The sequence below is a fragment of the Sapajus apella genome, unplaced genomic scaffold, assembly GCF_009761245.1.
Source record: "Sapajus apella isolate SASKATOON/1434 unplaced genomic scaffold, GSC_monkey_1.0 scaffold1, whole genome shotgun sequence".
NCBI lineage: Eukaryota > Metazoa > Chordata > Mammalia > Primates > Cebidae > Sapajus > Sapajus apella.
Window position 1 is genome coordinate 21667682 of NW_022436941.1, and position 22895 is coordinate 21690576.

General features: G+C 35.8%; 2 protein-coding genes across 3 annotated transcripts in view; both read left to right on the forward strand.

Annotated features, from left to right (window-relative positions):
- Positions 1-22895, forward strand: part of DTWD2 (DTW domain containing 2) — a 174952-nt gene that overhangs the window by 119440 nt on the left and 32617 nt on the right. The gene's annotated exons all lie outside the window — the stretch shown is intronic.
- On the forward strand, positions 10468-14691 carry LOC116546742 (olfactory receptor 5B21-like). The gene has a single exon (XM_032272938.1). It carries the CDS (start codon positions 12477-12479, stop codon positions 13194-13196), a length of 720 nt encoding a protein of 239 aa, XP_032128829.1. The 5' UTR covers positions 10468-12476; the 3' UTR covers positions 13197-14691.

A 22895-nucleotide genomic window follows, 5' to 3' on the forward strand; every position in this document is an offset into this window, starting at 1 on the left:
TTATCTTAACACTGCTTTAGTTCTGGTATGTTGTAGCTTTGTTCTGATTAGTTTCAAAGAACTTCTTGATTTTTGCCTTGATTTTATTATTTACCCAAAAATCATTCAGGAGCAGGTTATTTAATTTCCATGTAATTGTATGGTTTTGAGTGAATTTTCTTTGTCTTGATTTTAATTTTGATTGTGTTGTGGTCCAAGAGACTACTTGTTGTGATTTTAATTCTTTGGCATTTGCTGAAGAGTGTTTTATTTCTGATTATGTGATCAATTTTAGAGCATGTGTTATATGGCAATGAAAAGAATGTACATTTTATTGTTTTTTTGCAGAGAGTTCTGTAGATATCTATTAGGTCCATTTGATCCAGTCTGAATCTTTGTTAATTTTCTGTCTTGATCTGAGCAAGTTTGTCAGTGGGGTGTTAAAAGTCTCCCACTTACTGTGTGGAAGTCTAAGTCTCCTTGAACATCTCTAAGGACTTGCTTTATGAATCTGGATGCTCCTGTGTTAGGTGCATATATATTTAGGATAGTTAGCTCTTCTTGTTGAATTGAACCCTTTACCATTATGTAATGTACTTTTTTGTCTTTTATGGTCTTTGTTGGTTTAAAGTCTGTTTTTTATTTTCCCAGAAACTAGGATCACAACCCCTGCTTTTTCTATTTTTTATTTGCCTGGTAGATTTTTCTCCATCCCTTTATTTTGAGCCTATATATGTCACTGCATGCAAGATGGTCTCTTAAAGACAACATACCCAATGGGTTTTGGTTCTTTATCCAGGTTACCACTCTGTGTCTTTTTATTGGGGTGTTTAGTCCATTTACATTTAAGGTTAGTGTTGATATGTGTGGATTTGTTCCTGTCATGATACTAGCTGGTTATTTTGCAGACTTCTTTATGTGGTTATGTGGTTGCTTCATCGTGTCACTGGTCTGCATACTTCAATGTCTTTCCTATCCGAATTTCCTATCCATATTTAGTGGTCTTTCCTATCCATTTTTAGCACTTTGTTCAGGAACTCTTGAAAGGCAGGTCTGGTGTTAACAGTTTTCCTCAGCATTTGTTTGTTTGAAAAGGATCTTATTTTTTCTTTCTTATGAATCTTAGTTTGGCAGTTATATAATTCTGGGTTGGAATTTCTTTTTTTAAATTAATTAATTAATTAATTAATTTTTTTGAAGCTGAGAGATGTTATTCTTTTCTTTAAGAAATGTTGAATATTGGCCTCCAATCTCTTCTGGCTTGTACAGTTTCTGCTGAGAGGTTTGCTGTCTGATGGGTTTCTCTTTGTAGGTGACCTGGCCTTTTTCTCTGACTGCCTTTAACATTTTTTTCTTTTATTTTGACCTTGAAGAATCTGATGATTATGTGTCTTGTGGTTGATTTTCTTATGGAGTATCTTACTGGGGTTCTCCACGTTTTTGGAATTTGAATGTTGGCCTCTCTATCCAGGTTGGGGAAGTTCTACTGGGTGGTATCCTGAAATATGGTTTCTAGATTGGTTCCATTCTCCTCATTTCTTTCAAGTACTCTAATCAGTTGTAAATTTGGTCTCTGTGTAATCCCATATTTTTTGGAGGTTTTGTTCATTCCTTTTCTTTATTTTTTCTCTATTCTTCTCTGCCTGTTTTATTTTAGAAAGCCAGTCTTCAGGTTCTGAGATTCTTTCCTTCACTTGGTCTATTCTGCTGTTAATACTTTTGATTGCATTTTGAAATTCTTATGGTGTGTTTTTCAGCTTTATCAGGTTGGTTACAGTCTTCAGTGCTGGTTGGCAGGGGTAGTGGCATCCTGCATTCTCACATGCTGGTGGTGTAAATAAAGCATAACTCACCATGCAGACATGTACCAGCAAAGTGAGGTAGGGAGGTGCTGTGGGCTTATGGGGATGCTGCAGTATGAGGAAGCTTAATGCAGGCTCTTGTATGGCTGTAGGGGCTGCCTTGCTGAAGCTCTCTACTGGTCAGGCATGGTCGTCTGTGCAGAAGCTATGGTGTGGGCTCCCAAGACTGCTCTTTAAGCAGATGTGACTAGGCTGGGGCCCTGGGAGAGGCCAGCCAATAAGGGGTGCTCAGGTCAGACCAGCCCCATCTGATGTGCAAGACTGCTCTTCAGAGTTCAGGTGTGACAGTTCTTCTAGGGCTAAAGTCTCTTATGGGAGCAAGTTGAGCCTAGTGGGATGGCTGTCCTTGGCTGTGCTCCACTATAGGCACTCTTGCACCAAACTCTCTGGGTTCCACATCAGCTTGCTGCCCCAACACTTCTTGAAGCAGCTTTTCCTGCTACCTCAAGTGTCCATGGTGGTCAAGGGGTCCCCTCCTGCAAGGGATCCAGAGGCCTATGGTGAGAGCAGGTTGCCCCTTGCCAGTTTAACTCACCTGCTCCTCTGGAGCTGTTGTGGCTCAAAAATGATTGCAGTGGCAATGATGGTTCACTGCAGCCTCGACTTTCCGGGCTCAGTGATCCTTCTACCTCAGCCTCATGAGTAGCTGGAGCTACAGGTACACACCACTGCACTTGGCTAATTTTTAATTTTTTTTGGTAGAGTCAGAGTCTCACTGTCTTGCCGCAGGCTGGTCTCGAACTCCTGGATTCAAGCAATCCTTATGCCTTAGCCTCCCAACATGTTCATTGTTGAGTTGTAGGAATTTTTGTATGTTCTGGATGTTAACCTCTTATTAGATGTATGAATTGCAGATATTTTCTCCCATTCTGTGAGTTGCCTTTTTACTTTCTTGTTTGTGTTCTTTAATGCAGTTTTAAAATTTGAGGTTGTCTAATTTATCTTTTTTGTTGTTGTTGCCTGTACATTCTTTTGAATGTGGGTATCTCATATTTCTGATACCACTTGTTGAAAATATTGTTCTTTTCCCATTGAATAGTCTTGTAATGTGTATTGAAAATCATCTTAATGCCAGAGTTTAATTTTGGGCTCTTTATTCTGTTTCATTGTTTTTAATCAGTCTTTATTCTAGTGCCACACCATTTGATTACTATAGCTTAAGAGTAAGTTTTGAAATCAGGAACTATGGGGTCTCCAACTTAGTTCTTTTTCAAGATTGTTTTGACTATTTGTAGTTTATTGAGATTCCATATGAATTTTAGATTTTTTGTTTGGTTTTACTTCTGCAAAAAATACCTGGGATTTTGATAGGAATTGCATTGGTTTGTAGACTTCTTTTGGTAGTATTGACATTTTAACAATATTAAGTCTTTTAACCCATGAAAATGAGATATTTTTTCATTTATTGGTATCTTCTTTAATTTCTTTAAGGAGGTTAGTTTATGGTTTTTAAGTGTTGTTATAGATGACTGCATGTTCATGTATATTTTTCTTTTTATCAATTTAAGACATATTAGTGGGGAGGGAATACATTCTTGGGGTCAATCTGACAACCTGATGTAATCATATGTATTTCTCAAAGATGCTTCCATAATACTTAGTTAAGAAAATGGAAGACCAGAGAGGTTAAGTAACTTGCTCAAAGACATGCTGTTACACAGTCTGGCTCAAGAGAGTTTTTAATCATTCTGCTGTCTTGAAAAATTGTCTTGCTGAAAAGGTGGAGGATAGATAATATAAATTATTACTTGAAAACAGATGTTTAGCTGGAGTATAGTTATAAGGATTTTTTTTTCTCCTGCGGAATTCTTTAAAGCCTTTTGGAGTAAGTAATTCTGTCTTGGATCCATAGAATGAATTTTTTCTTTTTGATTAGTTATTTTGAGGTAAATTAGATTATGTATGCTGTTCAATTTTGAACTAACATATTATATATTCTGCCTATAAAGTTTATAAATCATTACCTCATTCCATTATTCTATTTTGTAATATGATTGTCCATTTCAGGCCAACATAAATTTAGTTTTCTTTAACTGTAAGTTTTTAATGTATTTTTGTAGATTAGTAGGTATTTAGTAATTACTACATTTTGTCAGAATTTTCCTTTTTTCAGCCTAAAAATATTTTTTCAACTCTAATTATAATGATAATAATTATATAATGCATTTGTATGTTCCTTTGAAATCATATTGACTTTATAGTTTAATTGAAGAAGAAATTATATTTTTATAACATCAAATTCTTCCTTTCCTTACAAATTTTCCTTTTGAATTTATTTCGTCTTCTGTGTTCCTTTGTAGAGTGTTAGTGTTCATTTATGTTTTGCCCATCTTTTGAACTGCGTTTTTGTCATAGCACAGGATTCAATTTGTTTATGAAGACTCCAGAATTTTTGCATCAGTGTTATTATAAATGTAATTGACACATGGCTTCCTCATGGGAAATAATATGTGTCTGATTCTGTAATCACTAGTATACTGTCTGTAGAAACTATTTGGTTTGGATGCTTTTGATGATTTTTTTAAAAAGTATCATACAATTTTTAAACTGTAAGGTCTCTGGTACTTTCACAAATTTTCATGTGAGAAAACTAATTTGAGAACTTTAAGTGACTTCTCTGGTGTTAAATAACTAATTAATTTTAAGTGAGAGAGATTTTTTAAAGGCAGGTTATAATTTAGCAGTTTTTAGATTCATGACTTTCATGCCTGGTTGTTCTAAAATGGAATATGTTAAGGCATTTTGCTTCTAAGACTCATCAGTTATTCTCCTTCCCAAAAATCACTGACACACACAGACACACACACATACATACCTCTTTTAGACCTTCAGAACATTTTATAAACTTTTACTGGTTGTCAGCTACTCTGGAACAAGCTTTGATGATATTAAGGTCTATAAGAGAGGAAAGGTCCTTGCTTAAGTATGTGTTGTAAATCAACTGAAAAATGGTTCTTATTTTTTAGATTTATTGAATCCTAAGGAGATAGGTTATATTCTATACTTTATGAAAAAATGAAAAATTAATTATTTCCATTTTTGAAATGTTTATTGTGAATCAGTGAGATAAAATGAGGACATTTTTGCTCTCATCAGTTTTCTAGCTTTAAAAAAATGAGGCTAAAGTGAGGCAAAATGAGGTGCATAACTTTTTCTTGTGATATAATGGCTCTTCAGCTACTCTTGTGTTTCTTAAATTTTTCATTTGTATGTATTTAGACTGCTTTTAAAAATTAACTTCAAATGAAGTTTGAGAAAACATGGCCATGCCAGAATGTAAAGATTCAAATTTTAAGCTTTATTTTCTCTTACTCTCTAAATATGTATGTATTTACTTACATGTATGATTCTGTTTCTCTAATATTTTTGTTTTTTATCTTTTTACATAGATAGTATTTTTGGTATATAGTATATTTAGAAACAAAATGAAGGGAAAGTAAAGTTAGAAGTACATATTTATACTCATGAGTCCAAAGCAGTGGTCCTTGAGTCAGCAAGTGCTTTATTCCTTTATGCTGTATTTGCATAAAGTATAAGCCAGTCATAATGTCATTTAACATGTTTTACATTGTTTTTATATCTTATTTTAAAGTGATTATCATTAGTGAAGCTAGAATCAGCCTAGATTGAAGGCTACTGGTTGTGAGGAATGCTTTTTCTCAAATTTGACTTCAAATGTATTTCAGAAATTGTAAGTACAAAATCGTGGGTGTATTGTAAGGTTATGAGGTGAATAATTGGCCATGAGATTGGAAAGGCATGTACATTATATGCTGTGTGTGTGTGTGTGTGTGTGTGTTTAAATTAGCATAAAATTGACTTTTCAGACAATATATGCTTTCATTAATTTCTGTAGGCAAAGAGGATTTTATTTGCATTTAAGAGGAGGGCTGCTCTTCTGTGTTGATGAGAAAATGTGCAATGTGGCTTTGATAAGCTAGCAATTGAAAAGTTTTGTAAATGAGCATTATGATATGTGGGAACACACCACTGTGCAGTTTTTACACGTAGTAAGTCTGCCAGAATTTTAGAATTAGGAATAGGTGAAAAACATAGCTTTATCTTCTTTGATATTTTTAATAGCATGTGTTTCTGTTTTGCCACTAATATTTCACGTGGCTCTTTTTATAGTTTGTGTTTTAAAAATGATTTGTTTAGTTAAAAAATCATCTGTATTTGTTAATCTTAGTCAATTGAAAGTATATAGGCCTAAGAATGGCGTTTGTTTTTAAATACAGTTTTTACTCAGGTTTAAATAATATTTTTGGTTCTTAGATGGAAAGTTGATTATGTTAAAAGAGGCAACGCCATGAGTCCTTGCAGGTACTGGTTCATATTGTCGAACAACCTAAATACCAGAAAATATAATGAACAAGAATGGGCCCTAATAATCTCTCAGTGCTTTTAGTTACAAGTTGGTTGGTTGATCAAAAGTTCAAATAGGTATTTAGGAAATAGGCTTAAGACTTGAGCTACTTGTTTTGTCTATTCCTCTAGTTCTTAGAAAGATTCCTGTGATAACACTGTTTATATCCCTTACTTCTATGTGACCTTCTGGTTTCTCTTTATTTCCAATTCCTCTTATACTTAAGAGCATATATGATAACAGTTAAACACTTGGTTATTTCCTTTTTTTCTCCCTACATGTTTATGTTTTTCTTTAACGTGATTTAAGTTCTTTTTAATATACTTATATTCTCCAGTAGTATGGGGCATTTTAAATAACTTTTACTTTTGGAGACTGTTCAGTAAACATAAAAAAATACTCATTGATAGAAAATTTTAAATTGTAGCTCTTAGCTATGTAATAATTTGAGAATGTTCTTCATTATATTATTTTTGAAATTTTGTTCCTGTTGGTTATATTTTAAATAAAGCAACAGTAGGGAAAGGTTTAAATCTTTTGCCTAATAGACCTACAATGAAACTTAAAGACCTAGGCAGTGAAAGCATTGAGCCCTGATTTGAAAAATTTTTTTTATTTTTCGAACATATAAAAATAAACTTGAAGCACATATATGTAAGCCCAGGCAGCAGGATGTTTTCCCTGAAACAGAGGTGTTCTAGTTCTCAAATACAGTCTTCAGTAAGTTATGAATGTAAATATTGCTATATTTTTTCCATGAAAGAAGTGATCTGCTATATATATGAAAACCTTAATGAATGGTGTCTTGCATTTTCCCACTGTTCTGAATAGGGCTGCATAATTAAAATGTAATTAGAGCAAATAAACCTTCCTCTTTGTTTAAATGTGGACATATTCAGTTAAGTATATATTTGTTCACATTTAATGATACTAGTTTTCCTTACCGTATTTCCAGAGTAACACACACACACACGCACACACACAGTTTATTTCAAATGATATTTGTATTTTCCAGTTTCTTTTAACTAGGTAAATTAAGAAAAAACTGTTAATTTGAGTATGTTTTTAGCATATAATTTATAACCTAAGTGTTGAGAAAAATCTGTTTAGGTTTGTCCTTTAAGATTCAAATACTTGTAGATTCTAACTCTTAGCAGTAAATAAGTCTACATTTTATTAATCCAAAAACATTTGCCTACTTGCTTGGTGAGATTCATGGAAATATTTATTTTCTCTAACTTGTGATGTTTTCCTTGTAAATTAAAAGGTCTGAAGCACCTTGTTTTCACATTTAATAATGTGGAAAAGGTGGCAGAGACATCACTTTAGATTTGAATGTTTTTATTTTGGTATTATTTTTTTAAACTAATTTATATGAAATTATTTTTGGTTTTTCTAACATATAATTAATTTTTGCATAAGCTAATTCCTCCCAGTCCTGTGTCTTTTTGTATATTTTTAGAGCATAATTTATTTTGAAGAATTACTTCATCAACAGTAGCATTTAATACAGTTGACAGTTATAAAGCTGTATAATGGTCTCTAAGCTATATTGTAAGTGGGAAAAAAAACAAAAAATAAGGTTGCAGTATAGTGTGTATAGTGTAGTGACAGGTAAAAATGTGGATGGAAGAGACACCATATATGTGTATGTGCTATAGGTATGAAGTATCTCTGGAAGCATTATTAAATTGAAACAAATATAAAATTAACATTAAAAGAAAGCCATTGTAGGAGAAGATGGGAAAGGCTTCAAAAACTGATGCCAGTACATAGATTTAGTTTTTGACATTGAAATAGTTTATTTTCCTTAATGACTTAATGGATTTAGTTTTTTTGTGACATGACAGCACATGTAATTACATTTTGTTTGTTGTTGTTTTTTGAGACAGGGTCTTGTTCTGTTGCCCAGGTTGGATGGCGTGATCATGGCTCACTACAGCCTCTACCTCCCAGGCTGAATTGATCGTCCTGCCTCAGTAGCTGGGACGACAGACTTGTGCCACTATACCTGGCTAATTTTTGTAGTTTTTGTGGAAATGTGGTTTCACCATGTTGTGCAGGCTGGTCTTGAACTTCTGGGCTCAAGTGATCTCTCCTTGGTCTCCCAAAGTGCTAGGATTATAGAGGTGAGCCACCATGCCCGGCCACATTTTCTTTTTTAATACCATGACTTTCTTTACTCTTACTTATTTCACTGATTTTGTATCACCTTTAACAAAAGTCTTCTTAGTTTGGAATATTTCACTGAAAATTTGCAGAGGCAGCACAGGGATTTTCTATATATCTCTCACCCAGCTTTCCCTAAGGTTGTTTTAGGAGTCATTAAGAAATTAGCTAGAGAGGAAAAGGGGTCCTTGGAAAGATTTTCTCTTTTAAAGCAGTTCTAGAAACATTTCTTGTCTAGCAGGAAAGCCCCTGTCTCTTAGAGCCTGGCTGGCGACCATTGATATGCAAATACAGGCCATTTAGAAACTGGGTCCACCCAAACGTGATGATGCCCACAGTTGTCCTCCTGCCCCAGCCCACACGTGTGCCTGGCATCATGGCTGTCCCCACATATTCCTACCTGTGTAGAACATCATGGCGCCCTGTATTTGCATATTAAAGGCTAGGGTGGGTGGGCCAGTTTTTTCTGCAGACTCCGTGAATGACATGCCTGGTCAAACCAATCCCCTGAGCCTTATGCAAATCAGGCACGCCTCCTCTAGCCTCCTCATATAACTGGCTGTTATCCGCCTGGCACTGGGGTTTCCTCTCTCCACTTCCCTCTGTCTCTGTACATGGGTGCTTCTTCCATCTTTCCTCTCCCTTCTTTCTTGCCTATTAAACTCTCCACTCATTAAACCACTCCACTTGTCTGTGTCATTTTATCCAGTTTTGGCATTCCTCCACTCTTCAGAGCTGTATCAGTGTTAACAGCTAAAATAACCATGGTACATTTGTTAAAACTAACAAATTAAAACTGATACAATATTATTAACTAAACTACAGACTTTATTTAGCTATCACCAGTTTTTCCACTCATGTCCTTTTTCTATTTCAGGATCAATCCAGCATAGCATGTTGTATTTAGTCACATTTCTTTCCTCTAATTTTGACAGTTTTATAGTCACTGTTTTACATAATCCTAGGTTTTCATGACTTTGACACTTATGAAGAGTACTAGTCAAGTATTTTTTTTTTTTTGAGAGGAAGTCTAGCTCTGTCGCCAGGCTGGAGTGCAGTGGCGCAAACTCGACTCACAGCAACTTCCGCCTCCCGGGTTCAAGCGATCCTTCCGCCTCAGCCTCCTGAGTAGCTGGGACCACAGGCACGTGCCACCATGCCCGGCTATTTTTTGTAGTTTTAGTAGAGACGGGGTTTCACCGTGTTGGCCAGGATGGTCTCTATCTCTTGACCTCGTGATCCGCCCACCTCGGCCTCCCAAAGTGCTGGGATTACAGGCGTGAGCCACCACGCCTGGCCTAATCAAGTATTTTTTACTCAATTTGGGTTTATCTGATATCTTCTCATGATGATACTGAGGTTAAAGATCTTGATAAAGAATGCAGAAGTGGCAGGGCGCGGTGGCTCACGCTGGTAATCCCAGCACTTTGGGAGGCCAAGGCAGGCGGATCACTTGAGGTTAGGAGTTAGAAACCAGCCTGGCCAACATGGTGAAACCCCACCTCCACTAAAAATACAAAAATTATTTGGGCATGGTGGCAGGCATCTGTAGTCCCAGCTACTCAGGAAGCTGAGGCAGGAGACTCCCTTGAACTTGTGAGGCTGAGGTTGCAGTGAGCTGAGATCACGCCTCTGCATTCCAGCCTGGGTGACAGAATGAGATCTGTCTCAAAAAAAAAAAAATATATATATATATATATATGTGTGTGTGTGTATGTGTGTGTGTGTGTGTGTGTGTGTGTGTGTGCGCTCGCGTGTGTGTGCTTTTCATCATTTCGGGAGCACATTATATCAACATGACTTGTCACTGGTGTGACAAGACACTGGTTTTGCCATCTTTCTCCACTGTAAAGTTACTATTTTTCATTTTTGTTTTCTATTTTTTTTTTGAGATGGAGTTTCGCTCTTGTTGCCCAGACTGGAGTGCAATGGTGCGATCTCAGCTCACCACAGCCTCCACCTCCCAGGTTTAAGCAATTCTCCTGCCTCATCCTCCCGAGTAGCTGGGATTACAGGCATGTACTACCACACCCAGCTAATTTTGTACTTTTAGTAGAGATGGGGTTTCTACATGTTGATCAGGCTGAGCTCTTGACCTCAGGTGATCTGCCCACCTCGACCTCCTGAAGTGCTAGGATTACAGGTGTGAGCCACTGAACCCAGCTTCCTGTTCTGTATTTATTGGAATTAAGTCACTAAATTCAGTTCACATTCAAGGTGGAAAGAATTAAGATCTACCTCCTGGAAACAGGCATATCTAAATATATTACTTGGATTTTTTTTGTAAAGGAGTATCTGTAATAATTATTTCTTTCTATCTCATTGTTATTGTTTAATCATTTATTTATGTCAGTATTGACTCAGGGATATTTGTTTTATTCTTTGGTTTATAATCCAGTTCTATCTTAATTTTTTTTGCTCAAATTGTTTTAACTTTGGTCACTGGGAGCTCTTCAGGTTGGTTCCTGGATCCATTTGACATGTCTCACCCCTTCTTCTCTTTCTTTTCTTGATCACTTTCTTACCTTCTCTCACTACCAGGTTCTCCAGACTCATCTGGCATTTTCCTACTTTAGCCCTAAAACCATCCATTTCTCTAAGGAAGCTGGGTTCCTTTTATTGATGAATTATATTTAGAAACCAAGGTATGGGCCCTAGATGGCTTCCTTGCTATATGGTGTCACTGCTTCTAGATTCTCTCAGTTGACAGCCCTTGGAAATATGTCTGTGTATACTAACCAATGTATTTGTACATGTGTAATATTTCTGTATCTGGCTGTCCACATATGTTAAAATATTAATATATTAAATAAATAAAATATTAATATCTTAATAATTTATTAATTTTAAGTAATATTTTCTATATATTAAGATAAATGAGTTTATACTGGCATCACAAACTCTCATCCAGCACCACAAGTTTCATTCTAGCCTTTTCTTTTGCTTATATGTAATTTCTGTCTTTACCATCAAGAAACCTCATTCCCTTTCTGTAATTTATGTGTTCAAACTGAGTATACATGCAAATTAGTCTCAGAATTGTTAATACCTATCGCCACAAGAAACAGATTTACCCACTAGACTGCTATGTTTATTTATAGTTCTTTGTGTCTTTAGCCTAACGGTATCCAGTTAAGATATCATTTTCCAGAGTAACTTAGACCAGCTCCATTCTTCCTCATCACCTTCAGGAATGTTATTTATGTTGTTTTTAATCATTAATTATTATTAAAATTATAGTGCTGCATAAAATAAAGATATAGTACATGATAAGCTGTTTATGAAATATTATCAGAAAAATATAAAGACGAGTAACTTTTTACAATTTTCATTTTTTTTTCTGCTTATCTGTTTAATCTTGGCTACCTTATCATAACTAAGGAAATAGTATGCTAAAGTCTATGGATGAGGAAAAGTACATATTTTTAATTAATAGAAAGTCGTTTCGTAATTCAGCTAGGGAACTTTGTTTTGCTTTATAGTCCTGTACTTTGAAACATCTCATAGTTCTCATGCTAAATGTTCGTTAAAAATAAACATTAAAAGTTCATTTTTAATGAACTTTTTTTGATGGATTTTTTAATGTTTAATAATTAACTAAATACAAAGTTATATCCATATCATATTTTGACTTTATATGATGTAAATATGTTGAAGAATTCAAACATTGAATTCTTCAATGTATGGACTTTGGATTCAGCAATATAAAGGGGCGAACTTTGATTCTGACCCCTAAATAGACTATTTTGTTCAATATTCAGCTCCCTGAGCCTTAACTTTCTTATCTGTAAGATGGGCATAATAGCACCTACCTCATATGAATTAAAAGCTATAATATACCAGAAGATTCTAGCATGAATCTTACACACAGTACATTCTCTCTATACATTAGTTTTTACCTTTTTTATCATCCCATAATCCCCTCTCATCCTTTCATTTGAATTTTGTTGCTGTCTCGTCTTTAATCATCAGGCTAATTCAAGTTTGTCACAGTGGAGAATAGCACAGAAGTCACCGAGTTTATCCTCTTGGTATTAACAGATGACCCCAATCTTCAGATATCCCTCCTCCTGGCATTTTTATTCATCTGCCTCATCACGATGCGGGGAATGATGGTGATCATCCACGCAGACTCCCATCTCCACACTCCAATGTACTTCTTCCTCAGTAACCTCTCCTTTGTAGACTTGGGTTACTCATCAGCTGTAGCCCCCAAAACAATGGATGCATTGCAGTCAGGGGACAAGGTCATCTCCTACAATGGATGTGCAGCTCAGTTCTTCTTCTTTGTGGGGTTTGCCACTGTTGAGTGCTACCTTCTGGCCTCCATGGCCTATGACCGCCATGCAGTGGTATGTAGGCCCCTTCATTACACCACCACCATGACAGCAGGTGTGTGTGCCCTCCTTGCTATTGGTTCCTATGTCTCTGGCTTCCTCAATGCCTCTATCCATGCAGCAGGCACCTTCAGACTCTCCTGTGGTTCTAATGAGATTAATTATTTCTTCTGTGACATTCCTCCACTCTTGTCTCTGTCATGCTCCAACACACGCATCAGCAAGTTGGTGGTCTTCTTTGTGGTTGGCCTCAATGTCTTCTTCACCCTCCTGGTCATCCTCGTTTCTTACTTCTTCATATGTGTCACCATTCAAAGGATGCGTTCTGCTGAAGGGCGGAAGAAAGGCTTCTCCACCTCTGCTTCCCACCTCACTGCTGTGTCCATCTTCTATGGCACAATCATCTTCATGTACTTACAGCCCAACTCCAGCCAGTCCATGAACACAGACAAAATAGCCTCTGTGTGTTTTACACAGTGGTGATTCCCATGCTGAATCCCTTGATCTACAGCCTTAGGAACAAAGAAGCGAAAAGTGCTCTCTGGAAAATACTCAACAAACTTTACCCCCAATATTAAATGTGAGTGGGAAGTAGGCAAGCAATTAAGGGATAAACTTTCTCTCACCCCTAAAGGCCATCATGACTTTTAAGGTTTGGCTGGTTTCAGTTCTTTTTTCCCCAAGAACAGTGGTTACTTCTGCTATCAGGAGAAGATGTAAAAAGCAGCACATTGAAAAGTCTTACTCACAAAGATAATCTTGTATTTAGTGAACAGCAACATGAGACAGTTAAGCCTTTCTTGATTTAGTTTTTTGATGTGGATCAAAGCAGAAGATGGAAGCATACAACTGAATGTGCTGAATTTTCCTAACCAAATTTTTAACTGTAAGAATTTTTCATTCACTATTAAACTTGGTATAGAGATCCCACTTTCATTTATAATATTTATCAACATGCAGTATTGTTTTTTATTTCTTTGTTCTGTGAGTTTGAAAGTTGGACTTTATAATGTGGACAAAGGATGTTTCAATACTTTAAATGATATTTCAGAGAAAGTTGTAACTTAAAGGACAGGGCACTAAATCAAGAGTCAGGTGGCTGAAGATTAAATCCTTCCAATCTCATACTCTCCCTTCCCTACCCATATTCCTGCCCTTACTCACTGGTCATGTGCCTTTGCAATTGCCATTCCATTTTGCTAAGGTGTTGGGGAAACAATAAACTTTGTTGTATACAGACATATGGAAACATTTTAATAGATGAATGACTTAAACTTTAACATTTATTCGGAGAGCCTGCACTATCTTCTGTGTTTCTTGTTTCTAACATAATTACCAAGACTTCCAGTAGGTTTAGAGAAAAAAATGTATTTTCCCTAGAACTATGAAAAAATATATTTGTCTTCTGAATTAAATGCTTGCATTTCTTAGCACCCTTAAGTTTGGTGATTTTAATGAACTTTTAACCTGAGAACTATGAGCCAAATGTAAATAAATCACAGTAATTACCATTTCACCATCCTCTTAACTAACCATTTCAAACTGATTTTTTTTCTACTTCATATATTTCTCTTCATGTACAGCAGTCTTTTTGAAGGCAAATAAAATCTTGGACACAAAATATAAACTCTGGTATATTATTAAATATAGCACCAATGTGGGAAGCAGCTCTATCCTTTCTTTAGCTGTGTAGTACTTTTACTTAAAAAAAAAAACTCTTTTATTTGGCTGAAGATAGGGCAAGGAAAAAACAAAGAAATTATTTTGCTGTTATGCTAAAACATTTTAAAGCAAATTTTGCTGAAGTTGCATTTCAGAATTTACTGACTGATTGTTAGGAGGACAACTTCCTTGTATGTTTCTTACTTTTAATAGTAACTCTTTTTTTTCCCTCCAGACGGAGTCTCTCTCTGTCTCCCAGGCTGGAGTGCAGTGATGCGATTTCGGCTTACTGCAACCTCTGCCTCCCAGATTCAAACGATTCTCCTGCCTCAGCCTCCCAAGTAGCTGGGACCACAGGCGCATGCCACCACACCCGGCTAATTTTTTTGTATTTTTAGTAGAGACGGTGTTTCACTGTGTTAGCCAGGATGGTCTCGATTTCCTGACCTTGTGATCTGCCCTCCTCGGCCTCCCAAAGTGCTAGGATTACAGGCATGAGCCACCTTCCCCGGCCTAATAGTAACTCTTAAAACAGAGATAGGAAACATGTTTGGAGCTGTATACTATTTTATGATTAAAAGCGCTTCTGGAGAGCTGTGCTATTATATACTTTCTTTTCATAATTATTAGTAAGTATTTTAGTTCAGAAACTACTTCCCAATTTGATATATTCTTCATAAATCTTGTTGGACATTTTTCTGTCAATATGAGATCCTCTTCCAGGGTACTTTTCTCTGTGGCAAGGAAAAATTAGAAGGTAAATCCTTCCCTGTGAAGGAAATGTGACTGGTTGGCTAGTCTGTTTGCTTACAAATGTATTTATAAGGCAAATTTTATTCAGCATATTTTTTGTGCCAATCCCTTTGTTAGGTGCAAAAACAAAGATGGGGGGAAAGGAACATTTCCATTCTGAAGGATCACAGTAGAGTTGAGGGGGACAAATGCACAAATATAATTATGATACAGGGTACCAAGAACAATGCTAGTAGGTATTTTGGGAGAAGAGAAATATCATGTATCTTGGCAGGGGAAATTACGAAATAGTTTCTAATGGAGGAATATTACGTACTTAGAGAATGTGTAAAAGTCATCCAGGGGAAGATGTGCAGAGAAAGAGAAGGACACTTATTTATAGAGGGCAAGGTAGGAGCAAAGTCCCAGAGAAGAGAAAGAGCATCATATATGTAAGAAACTATAGACAGATCAGGGTTTCTTGCAAAGTAAGGAAATGGCAAGAAAAGAGGCCAGAGAATAAGACAGAGCCCAGATTGTGGAGGGCTTTTTAATGCCATTGTTGGTATTAATGCATCATGTTGTGTAAGGGAAAGATCCTTGACTGGACAGACATGTGTGCACTGCTTTTCTCTTTTATTAGCTAATTGCTTTGGGCATGTTATGTACCTGTTTTTGAGCCTTAGTCTCCTAATTTGGAAAAAGGAACAATTATATACGCTTTGAAACTAATTAAATGAGATAATAGTATTTATAAAATTATGTTAGGTACTTTGTAAATGCACAGTATCAGGGCTCTGGATCTGTTCCTCCCATGAGAATGTCCAAAATTATCTTTTCCTCTCAAGCTGCATGTCTTCTATTTCCAAAAATACTGTAATACAATGACTCAAAACCTTTTTGAACTGGATTTTTTTTTTTTAACTTAAAAGTCATAGGCCTCCTTTTTGTATGGAGTCACGCATACATTACTTAACCACAGAAATTATAGTAACTATATGTGTTATTAAGGACTTCTTTATACAGTAGCTATGTAGTTGACTCAAAAGAATGGAAGAGCATTGAAATGTATATTTCTTCTTATAGGAAAGGACTTCTTGAATAAGATGTTTTTGTCTATGGTTTAGTGCCTACTTGGTTTGGTACTTGATGACATGTAATTAAGTTAAAGATAGAATGCACAGTGGAAAGGATTCAGAAGAATATAGGCAGCATATAATTTATACACACTTGATTTGTGGGAACATTCTCTTGTGGAGTGTGAATGTAGAACTTCTACCTTTACTGGGGACAACTATTTGTTTTTATAATTCAGGACATTTAGGGGAGTACAAAGTATATAGCTAAATAACCTAAAGTAAAAGCTATGAATCAAAAAACATAATGCAGTGTCCATTTGTGTTACTGAGGTTACCATTGCCTGCATATAACAGAATATGTGACTAAACGTGGCTTGAAGAAATATGGGCTTTCTCATAAAAAGTCCAGAGGTAGGCAGTTCAGGGTTAGCTAGGTCAGCAGTTCAGCACCATCAGGGTTCTATATCAGTTTTTCAAATGGAAATGTCCAAAGCAAGAAGCAGGAAGAATAAGGGATATTTTTCCTGCTTCTTTTCAACATCTCTCTCTCCTTTTATTAGATAAAACTTTTCCAAAAGTGCCTCATTAGACTTCCTTTTATGTCTCATTAACCAGAATTGGCTCATATGATCACCCCTAAACGAATCACTGGAAAATAGTAATAGGATAGCCACGGTTTGCTTGTAGTTATTATGATTCATTCCCCGATGCTAGCCCTACCTTCTCTGAGTACATTGTTAACTGAACATCTGAAAAAATTGGTTCTGGTGGCAAGGAAGGTGGGGTAAATAATTGCTAGGTAGAAAATCAACATTGTTTTACCAACTAAGAAGTATAATGATATAAACTGGTATATATGTATAGTATTTGATATTTTTTCAAAGTAAATTATATTCTAGGTGGATTCCTGTTTTGAGATGCAAATTCAAGATCTTCACTTTTTTTTCCTTTTATAATCACACTAAAAACAAACAAAGACAATGTATACAAACAAAGACAATGAAGTAACCAAGGCTGTCTTGATACCTTCTCATACCTGCCCTATTTCTAACATTCTTTTTGTTTTACCCTAGGAATAGAGACCTAAAACTCCCTGGATGTAAAAGGATGCCCTCCTTTACTCACTGTGCTCCAGACAGTCTAGCTTTCTAGCTTTTCCTTGTACATGCCACTATTGCTTAGCCCAGTAGTCCCCAGCCTTTTTGGCACCAGGGACTGGTTTCCTGGAAGACATTTTTTTTTATGAATGGGTCAGTGGTTTTGGAATGAAACTGTTCCACATCAGATCATCAGGCATTAGTTAGATCCTCATAAGGAGTGTGCAACCTAGATCCCTTGCATGAGCAATTCATGGTAGAGTTGGCATTCCTATGAGAATCTAGTGCTGTGGCAGATCTGACGAAAGGCAAAGTGAGTGGTAATGCTCACTCACCCACCTACCACCGCTCACATCCTGCAAGGCCTTGGACCAGTACCTGTCTATGGCCTGGGGGGCTGGGGACCCCTGGCTTACCTCCTTTGCTCTTGTTACTCACTCTGCCTGGAACTTGCTTCCTTAGATCCCTGTGATTTTAGCTTTTTATAATTCAGCTCTCAGCTCAAATGTTACCCCTCTAAGCAGAGTCTTTCCCCTCATTACTCATTCTAAATGAGCCTCTCCAGTTAGTTTCTGTTAGCCCATTTTGTTTTCTTCTTGGGACCTACCACTAAGTACTATTATTTATTTGAGTTTATGTTCATTTTCTGCTGTTTTGGCTATACTGACCCATAACACAAGAAACTTCTCCTTTGTTGTCTCTGCCTTATCTCAGTCTCTTTACTAGGTACCAGGCACATAGTTGGTACTCAATAAATGTTTATTGAAAGAAAAAATACTGAGAAATAGTGAGTTTGAAATTATTCTTTTAAAAAAAATTTGTTTAGTTAAAACCTATGTATTTGGCTTATCAGCCAAACTGAGGGTGAAGGTGAGCATCTTAAAGGGTAGCTATTGCAGTAGAAGGCTATGCTTCCTCTATAAGTAGGACAAATCAAGATAATACCTTTGAGCAGGGCCAAAATTTGCCTCAGGGAAAAATTTTATATTTCTGCACCTGATCTGAGCACTGTTAAAATGGGTAGCTGAAGCCCCAAGGATGAAATTTGTTTAGCTTGGAAATCATTTAAGTGGGCTTTACCAAATCCTCACTGTAATCATAAAATTCAATGTCATGGTATCATTAGAACATCAGACTTTAGGCTGAGTAAGTTTCAGGTGAACCTACCAATGAAAACTGCATTGCACAATGTCTGCTTAAATGATTTAACTCTAATCCAGGTAACTATTGGGAGACATTAAGGAAAAACCGTCATTTTGTTTTTAGAACCCTTCAATGTGAAGGCGTTGTCAAACCAGTAATTAGTAATTAGAGAACATTGTCCTTTAAAGCCCATTTCTAGTGTAAAGCAATAAAGTCATGCATACAAATGAATTCTCATCTTTCCGACTTCTCTTGAGAAATGGAGGCAGTTTCCATTTAGCTTGCCCCAAAGTGGATGTAAATTTAAAGTCGAAAGAGATAAACCAGGAAAAAATGTGCAACTTGTGTAATGTAATCATTTCTAAAAGTGAAAAGACCATTAATTTTACAGAATAATAGGCAGAAGATATTAATAGACAGCTTACTGAAAAAAACTAAGTTTGAATGGGCCCGTAGACATATGTCAGAGAGGTTCAACCTCTCTCCTAACAGGAATGCTGCATATTAAAATTATCCTGAGATGCCATTTCTGATCTATCAGATTGTCAAAAATCCTAAACAATATGCTCCATTACGAACTTGTGGGGAAACATGAGTTTTCATGTATTATTTGTAGGAGTGTTACCACTCTGTTGAGGGTAATTCGATAATATTTAGTGAACACTTATATAAATTTTCCCTTTGACCCAGCAATCCCTAGGATTCCAGCAGAAAGATTAATGCAATGCTATTTATTATTATTATTTTAAATAGCAAATGAGTAGAAAATGCAAATATCAAAAAAGTGGATTGCATGAATAAAATATGGTATAGCTACACAATCAACTATTATACTGTTACAAAAAGAAAAATAAATATGAAAAGGAATGATATTCAGATATCTTTAAGAGTAACTTAAATGAAAAGTGCAAGGTACCAAACAGTGTTTATAGCATACATTTTGTGTAAGAAAGGAAAGAATGTTAATTTATATATATTTATTTAAGATTATAATATATTTATACAATACATATTATAAACACACTATGCCTTTATATAATATACAATGTGTTGTAGCAGTATAATATAACATATATTCATATATATTTATTTTTTGAGACAGGGCCTCACTCTGTAGTAGTGCAGGCTGGAGTGCAGGGGGATGATCACAGCTCACTGCAGCCTCAACTTCCTGGGCTCAAGATATCCTCCCACCTCAGCTCCTCAAGCATCTGCGACTGCAGGTGCATGTTACCACACATGGCTGATTTTTGTATTTTTTGTAGTGATGGGGTTTTATCATGTTGCCCAGGCTAGTTTTGAACTCCTGGGCTCAAGTGATCCTCTGTCTAGGTCTCCCAGAGTGGTGGGATTACAGGTGTGAGCCATGGTTCCTGGCGTGTATTTTTTATATACTAAGTATTTGTTCATCTTTTTATAAAAAAGTAGTAGATGGGCAATCCAAAAATGTTACCTATGAGAGAGGAAAGCAATAAGTAGAGGGGACAGACAGTAAAGCAAACCTTCCATAAGTTTATCTTATTACATTGTTTGACCATGCAGCTATGTAAATATTTTTTAAGAGTAAATAAAAAATGAAAGTGAAGAAAACAAATGAACCTAATTATTAGTGCTGGGGCAAAGATGACGGCAAAACTAATGACATTATAGCAAAAGGCTGCAGAAGTCAATTGAAGGGATCCATATGATGGGTTAATTTGAATATCTAAAATATTAATTGCTGGAATGGATTAAAACATTTAAAAAATCCATACTATATGAAACGTGTAGAACATACAACATGAATTCATACTTTAAAAATAAGTGAAAAATCAAATATTGATCTTTATTGACATTTACGAGGTTATCAACTCATTACTCTGAAAATAATGAATATGTGATTCTTTCCCTTTAGTTATCCTGCCTTTACTACAGAAACTATATTTCAGGGTTTCTAGGTACTTGAAGAGGCTTTTTTTTGGTACAAGAATTCCAGCTAGATACAGAGGAAATTAGACCTAGAAAAATTATAGTCACGAAACCCTCCACTGAAATAATAGTTTTAGGAAGGGATTATCATTAGATGCTGAACCATTAGGTGAGTGAATAGAAAACTTTATTATGGAGGAGTCAAGGTGTTGACACTTAAACTAATGATGAATTTTAGCACCACTAAAGGTGGGATGACCAGATATCACGTGCCTTATAATGTGATACAATGGGAAATACTCAGCACATCACCTTTGAAATATTCTGACTTAAAATAAGGAATTGGACGATATAAAAGAGGCTTAAGAAACCTAACAGCTAACTGCAATGTGTGGATCTTGTTTGGATCATAGTTTGAAAATACCAGCTGTATTTGTTTTGAGACAGTTGAGAAATTTGTTTGATGATACTAGGGTATAATTGCTAATTCTGTTAGGTGTAATAAAAGTGTGGTAATGATTTTAAATAATAATCACCTATGCTTGTATACAGAAGCTTATAGGAATCAAGTAGCAAGAAGTTTGTAATTTGCTTTAATATAGTTTTAAGAAAAGATGGCCAAGAACTAGGGGGGTCAGAACAGGCAGGATTGACAAAATGTTGATAATTCTGGAATCTGCATAATACATACATAAGCCTTTATTATATTATTTTCCTTTAGGGTATGTTTGAAAAGTTCAGTAATACAAAGTTTTTAAGTTTTTGAAGAACCTCTAACTCACATGATTTTATGAAATAGACACCGAGAAGACAATCACAGTTTTCTCCTGAGAGACTTCTCACCAGCTCAAACAGTCCTTATTAAAGTACATGTCTGTGTCAACATGAGAGACTTGGGTGGGGAAATCTTTTACTGAAATTATATAGCTTATCTGAATATAGGTATTCTTTTTTGAAACCTTTAAATTCCATTGAGTACCTTTTCTCTAAATCAACCCTCTTATTTTAAATGACAGAAAAAGATCTCATTTTGAAGTATTACAAAGCTCTGCAATCACTCTGAGGCCAGAAATCTTTTTTTTTTGCCACATGAAAGTATCAGTTACACATTGCCACAATACTGCTATGTAACAAACAACCACAAAATCTTTTTGTTTTTTTTTTTGAGACAGAGTCTTGCTCTGTCACCCAGACTGGAGTGCAGTAGTGCAATCTCGGCTCACTGCAAGCTCCATCTCCCCGGTTCAAATGATTTTCCTGCCCCAGCTTCCTGAGTAGCTGGGACTACAGGTGCATGCCACCATGCCTGGCTAATTTTTTGTATTCTTAGTAAAGAAGGGATTTCCCTGTGTTAGCCATGATGGTCTTGCTCTTCTGACCTTGTGATCCACCCGCCTCAGCCTCCCAAAGTGCTGGGATTATAGGCATGGGCCACCATGCCCAGCCTCAACTATGAAATCTTAGTAGCATTACAACAATAAGCTTATTGCTCCCACATTGTGGTCAGTTGGGTGTCTTCTAGGCAGTTCTGCTAATCTTGGTTGGTTTACTGTTATAACTAGCACAGGCTGGCTAGGCCACTGATATGATTCAACTCTATTCTACTTGTTTCTCATACACCTGTAAACTATGCCAGATGTATTCACTTGATGATGGCAGATATGAAAGAGGAAGCAGTAAGTCCAGTTGCACAAGTTTTCAAGTGTTTAATCTAGAGCTACCTATTCTCTACTACTGAGGAAAGACTTCGTGTACTCTACACAGTACGAAGTGAATCATTAGACCTTCCACTCTGGCTAGTGGGAAGAGGCAAGCGCCCAGCACTGTGTGTCTGCTAGTTACCATTACCTTTTCTTTTAGGTGACTTTGATGTTCAGATTGCTTAAACACAATATGAAAAGCAGTAACCATAAAGTAAAATATTTATAAATTATATTTCATTAAAATCAATAACTTAGTCATCAAAAGACCCTAGAGTGAAAACATAATTCACAGTGAGAAGATATTTGTAATATATAAAGACTCTTAAAAATTAATAAGTCAGAAGGCCCAATATAAAATGGGGTAAAAGACTTAAACAGACATTTCACAAAAAAAAGATATATGGCCAATGAGCATATGACAAAATGCTTAATAGCATTTGTCATTAGGAAAGTGCAAAAAATCCCCAACATAAAGCAAAAGTAAAAATTTTCATTTTGTAAAACTATATCAAGCCTGACACATATTAAGATATACACTCTGTATTATATATGTATACATATGTACACAGAAGTTATACTTAAGTTAAAAAAAGCCCACAAAAGCTTAACAAACACGTACACACACCCCACACACATGAATAGGAAAGTTCACTCACTCATCTAGTTGATGATAGAGACTGCTATTAAGATCTCTTAAAATTTTCATACTTTTTTTTTGACAGAAGTATGTGTGTGCATCTACATTTCTTTGTTTATAACATGAACAGTAAAAATCTAAGCCTCTTTGGAATAAAGGATATAAAATAGCTTTATAAATTGATGAGTAATATAGTAAAGAAAAATAAAAAATTCACACGA

Excerpts from the sequence above, each read along its gene's own strand:
- LOC116546742 (XM_032272938.1), top strand. The coding sequence starts at position 12,477 with ATGCGGGGAATGATGGTGATCATCCACGCAGACTCCCATCTCCACACT.